This window comes from Filicampus tigris, chromosome 6, assembly GCF_054856515.1.
Source record: "Filicampus tigris isolate MCC_2025a chromosome 6, RoL_Ftig_1.0, whole genome shotgun sequence".
Taxonomy (NCBI): Eukaryota; Metazoa; Chordata; class Actinopteri; order Syngnathiformes; family Syngnathidae; genus Filicampus; species Filicampus tigris.
The window spans coordinates 2,887,501-2,892,500 of NC_141222.1; the positions used below are offsets into that span (position 1 = coordinate 2,887,501).

At 42.3% G+C, this 5,000-nt stretch overlaps 1 protein-coding gene across 3 annotated transcripts in view; it reads right to left on the bottom strand.

Moving 5' to 3' along the window:
* Positions 1-2,698, bottom strand: part of vegfc (vascular endothelial growth factor c) — a 78,193-nt gene extending 75,495 nt beyond the window's left edge. For all 3 annotated transcript variants that reach the window (XM_086033587.1, XM_086033586.1, XM_086033588.1), the window contains exon 1: positions 2,332-2,698. In XM_086033587.1, coding sequence (XP_085889713.1) covers positions 2,332-2,640 — 309 coding nt within the window. In that variant the 5' untranslated portion in view covers positions 2,641-2,698. The remainder of the gene's footprint in view (positions 1-2,331) is intronic.
* Positions 2,699-5,000: the final 2,302 nt, after the last annotated feature.

The window sequence follows — 5,000 nt, forward strand, 5'->3', positions numbered from 1 at the left end:
CTGATGTACTGGCGGATATAAAGTATGTCTTTGGGTTTGTTGGGAGGGAGGACGTTAGCGGGTCTTCCTTTTATGTTGTGTTTTGGACATTTTTATTGCACAGCACTTTGAGTTGCATTTTTCTGTATGAAAAGTGTGATGTAAATAAATGTGATTGATTGATTGATTGATTGATTGATTGATTGATTGATTGATTGATTGATTGATCACATCACAACGGTCTTAGATTGGCAGTTGAATGCTATCTTGGTTCAACAGTTGTAAACAATTCAGTCCACTCACGATACTCCCAGAGTGGATGTGCATAGGAAATTAGCCAGCTAATGAGCTTTAAAGGGACAATGTATAGAATGTCTTGATTTTTCAATGATCATTCATTTTAAAAACCCACTGTTAATTTAAACAATATGCAAAAAAATATGCTCTATCACATCAACGTAATTATTTTTATAAAATCGTGAAGTAATCTCTAATTATATTATATAGTGCACACCTCCCTTCTGTGGCGGCGCTGGCAGAGATATTCCAGTCCTAGATAAGGACAGACTTTGCATGCAATGGGATAGTGTAAGAATAATAATGCATTTTATTATTCATGTGTTTGATTTTTATCATTAGGCCAACTTGCTTGGTGTGCTTTGCTTTCACATATGTATGTTAATGGCTCACACACACACACACACACACACACACATAGACAAAACAAGTTCATAGTGTTCCAGCTGCTTTCGCTCCCCTTTCCCTAAGAGCTGGAACATCTTTGTAATCAGGGACACCGAAGAAAAATAAAAAGAGAGGGGGCGCAGGAACCGGGCAGAGGGTTTTAGGAACTGTAATCGTACACTTCCCTGCGCTCCCCTTGCAAGTAAAAAGACAATATTGTTGTAGAGTGTCTTCTCTCCTCATTGTGTACATTGTTTACTAATGTCTTGGTGTGAACCTGACAGATAGGTATGTAAATATTAACAGTTAGTAAACAAAAAAAAATTGCTCTCCACCCTTTTCCTACGCCGAATACATACCTTATCCCGAATTACGCACACAAAACAGGCAGGGCATGTTTCTGTCAGTCGTCTGTGTGGCATCCTGCATGTAGCGTTATCCATGGTATTACATGTGTTGAACCACTAGAGGGCAGACTATGCCTGTGCAATGTTACAGGGTCGTTGCAGGGAACAGCAAAAGTGTTGTGCACTGTGCAGGCAGGTAAAGGCAGCTCTGTGGTATCGCAGAAGAGAACAGTGATCTTGCTTTTTAAAAGTACCCAACACAACACATCAGTCCGAGACGGACCGACAAATTGTTCCATCACTGGGATGGAATGCCCATCTCTGCTTAAAATAATGAAGTGGTTTAAGGGCAAGGGTCTAACAAAAAGTCAAATAATGGTCATTATAAATGGCTGGGATTGGCTGCTTTGTTAAATCCTCTCAGCCTAGTATATCTGTGGAACATATACTTGACTTCTGTCACATCAGTCTTCATTGTTTTTTTTCTCAGGCTAATTTAAAAACACTTGTTCTTAATCCCCCCACTTAGAAAAAGCTAATAGCTCTCCTTTCAATTCAGTTCGTTGACTGACATGACATAACAATATAGGAAGAGTTATTTAAATCAGTATTCACCACTTATTGGGAAGCATGACAGGTGAAAATTATGATTAGTAAGAGTATCAGTTTCATTGTCTGTATGATAAATGGCTACACGCTGCATGCTTTCTTATATGTCTGTACAGAAAAACGATCCAGATAAAACACAAACATCGGCTATACCATGGGGATTTTCATCTTAAAGTAAAGTAAGTAAAAATTCATAAAACCTAGAAATTAGGGGTCTATTCTTATGAGGTTACACACTAAAAGTGAAAGAACGAAATGAACTTCAGACATGTTCTTCTTTCTTTTTTCCTTAAATTACCAACTATAATCTCATCAAAAGACAAAACACGTTTTTTTTTACTTGTTAAAGCGCAAAATGTATCCAACAATTCGAACTCTATACTCATTCTTCATGAGGCAAGAACTCAAATAAAATGGGCAACTCAAATTCAGCACCAGTGCATTAAATTATATTTCCCCTTTGATTGCTGGTGTAATGCGTCAAATTAGTCGTATTAATTCAATATACACCGCTATCCATTTACTGCAGCTTTTTTAAACTCCATATTTAACACAATTGCCAACATGAAAGTAACAAAGACTCGCTCACGTGTATTCTGCAATAAAAATAACACAAGTGAGGGAGAATTGGATGGCCCCGGTACCCAAGAGTCTCAACGTGTAACAGGTGATGTGTGCATGCATGCAGGTACTTTGTTTTTGTCAAACTTACAGACTCATCCTTGTGCACCTCCTCGTCATATTCGTAGTAGTCGCTGTCACTGAAGTCGCTGGCAAAGTTACTATACAGCAGATAGGCGTGTAAAAAAGTTATTCCCACAAGGTGCATTTTTATGAAGTCCAAAATCCGATGAGCATTAAAAAAAAATGACATTAAAACCAACTCCGCTCTGTGTGCGTTGCCCACTCCTGCTCCTAATATAAAACTGTCATTTGGCCTATAAGTATCGCACCCTTCTTCTTCTGCTTCTTTGTCTGTGTTAGCGTCCAGGTTTAGTTCCAAAAAAGAACCGCAATGCATGCACGTATCCCACTGTGAGTGAAAAACCGGTCATATGGAAACACTTAAATCCGGTCAGCGGAGTCGTGTCATTTGTGCGAGTGGGTTCTGGCGTCGTTTTTACAGGAAGCGATCATTCTGCTTCCAAAATAAAAGTCAACTTGTCTTTTTGGGTCAGAATAGGTGAGCATGCAGGGGTCGATTTGTCTTTTTGCCTTTGCTGAATGACATGCATAAGGCAAAACTGTATTTTGCATTCCATTTCATTTATTGGCGCACATGCGTGTGTGTGTAGATGTGTGTGCGTGAGCGTTAGGGATGGGTGATACCAGTGATTTTGGATTCAATCCGATACCAAGTAATACTGGACCAAATATCGCAATACCGATCTGACATTACCCGGAGGTGCCTTTTTATTTATTTATTTATTTATTTATTTTTTTTAACAAAAAGCTGCAAACAAAACCACATTTGTGTTGCAACCCTTTTTGTTGGTGATGGAGCTCAAATCTCCTGCTTTCTCTGCGTTGTGTAGTGTTGAAGTTAATGACAGAAGACGTGGTTGCTTGACTCGTTTACTTCCGTCTGCACAAATACACGACGTGCGCTGCTCAGCCCCAGAAGGCCTTATCGGCATACTTTGAAGTGACACAAATGAACTGGCAATATTGTCACCAGGTGACTCTGTCCTAACCTCAACACCAGATTGAAGCCTCAAGTGGTTAACTGGTTCATCTGCACTCCTAGATTCCAAGCCTGAGGCCATAATTGACAGATTGACTGGCAATGATTGACCCGAACCAAACACAGGTACAAAGCCTGTGCTGAAGGACTGTGATTGGAGGACAGGGCATAGAAGTTGTGCTTTTAAACCCCTCTCTCTCAGTCTGACAGTGGATTTTTCAGCACGGGTGTGACATGTTGTGGGAGAGCTTTGGAAGAGCTGCTGGGCTGGTGCTGGGCTGGTGCTGGGCTGGCGCTGGGCTGGCGTTGGGCTGGCGCTGGGCTGGCGCTGGGCTGCCGTTGGGCTGGCGCTGGGCTGGCGCCGGGCTGGCGCCGGGCTGGCGCCGGGCTGGCGCCGGGCTGACGCCGGGCTGACGCCGGGCTGACGCCGGGCTGCAAATGCAAGAGGATTGAATGACTTTGGACTGACAGCCAAATGCTCCATGAGCTAAGTAGACCCAGAGAGAAGATTGGAGGTTTGAAACCCCCCAAACTCGACTGGTTAATGGGCTCCCTTCTCCTTTCCTACATTATCAGATCAGAATCGATAGAATTTCAAAGCTGATTCTTTTTTAACCTTTTTAAAGCGTTTCGCTGTAGCCCGGGTTCCGTAAATGCGACCTTGCCAACCTGCTGGCTCTACTCCCCCAAAGAACTACTGCCCATCCACCATCCCTTGCCTGTCTTTGTTTAGATTCCGATTTTTAATTGTTCCTCACCTGTAACCTTTTTTGTGCATGTTGTGGTGCCCACGTTGCTATGAAACAAACATCCAAGAGCCCGGTCAAGATACCCCCGCGATGCTGAATAGTGCCCCATTTCTAAAAGACTGATTCTATTAAAGCATCTTTACTAAAATAAAAGTAATAAAAAATTTGCTGACAGTGTTGTTTTCGTCAACGATGATGATGACGAAAATATTTCGTTAACGCCCCTTTTTTTCATGACGATAACGAGACGATGACGAGCTAAACGTGGCTCTTTGATGACGAAAACATGACGTGACGTACATGAATTTTCGGTGACGAGACAGGACGAAATTGTTAGCGTGTCCGTCAGACGTTCAAAATTTATGACATACCTTCCTATTGTACACGCAATCTGTCTTTCAAAAAAAATGCAATGCTGGTGCAACCTATCCTCGTTTGGCCACGCCCACCGCCGGGACAGCACACAAGGGCGCATGCGTCGCACACACCATTGTACACACCCGCACAACAAAACACGAACAGGTCTGTGGTCATTCGTCTCGGCTCACGCACACTGACACGTTTTCCTTTGACGGACCATGGCAACAGTGACAGCAAATGGGCTTGGTGGTCTGAAACGAAGGAAAGATATGGACTTACTTTCTGTACAACCCAGCAGAAAGAATAACACGATGCATTGTAGACAGCGGCAACGGTGTATGTGGCCACAAACTAGGTGGAAAGAATGACAAATCTCAAGCGACATCTTAGGGCTCACCACGCTGATATTTTGTCCCAACTCGTCCTGTTAAGATATACTGTATACATTTACTTGCACTCTGTTATTCAACAATTGGCTTGTGATCAATTTCATTGTGCTTAAAGTTTTCCACGTAACTCGTGGCGCAAACTGGCTGAGTTAAGGCATAAGTTATTTTGGTTGAGTTAACATTAAGGCTAACGTCAATT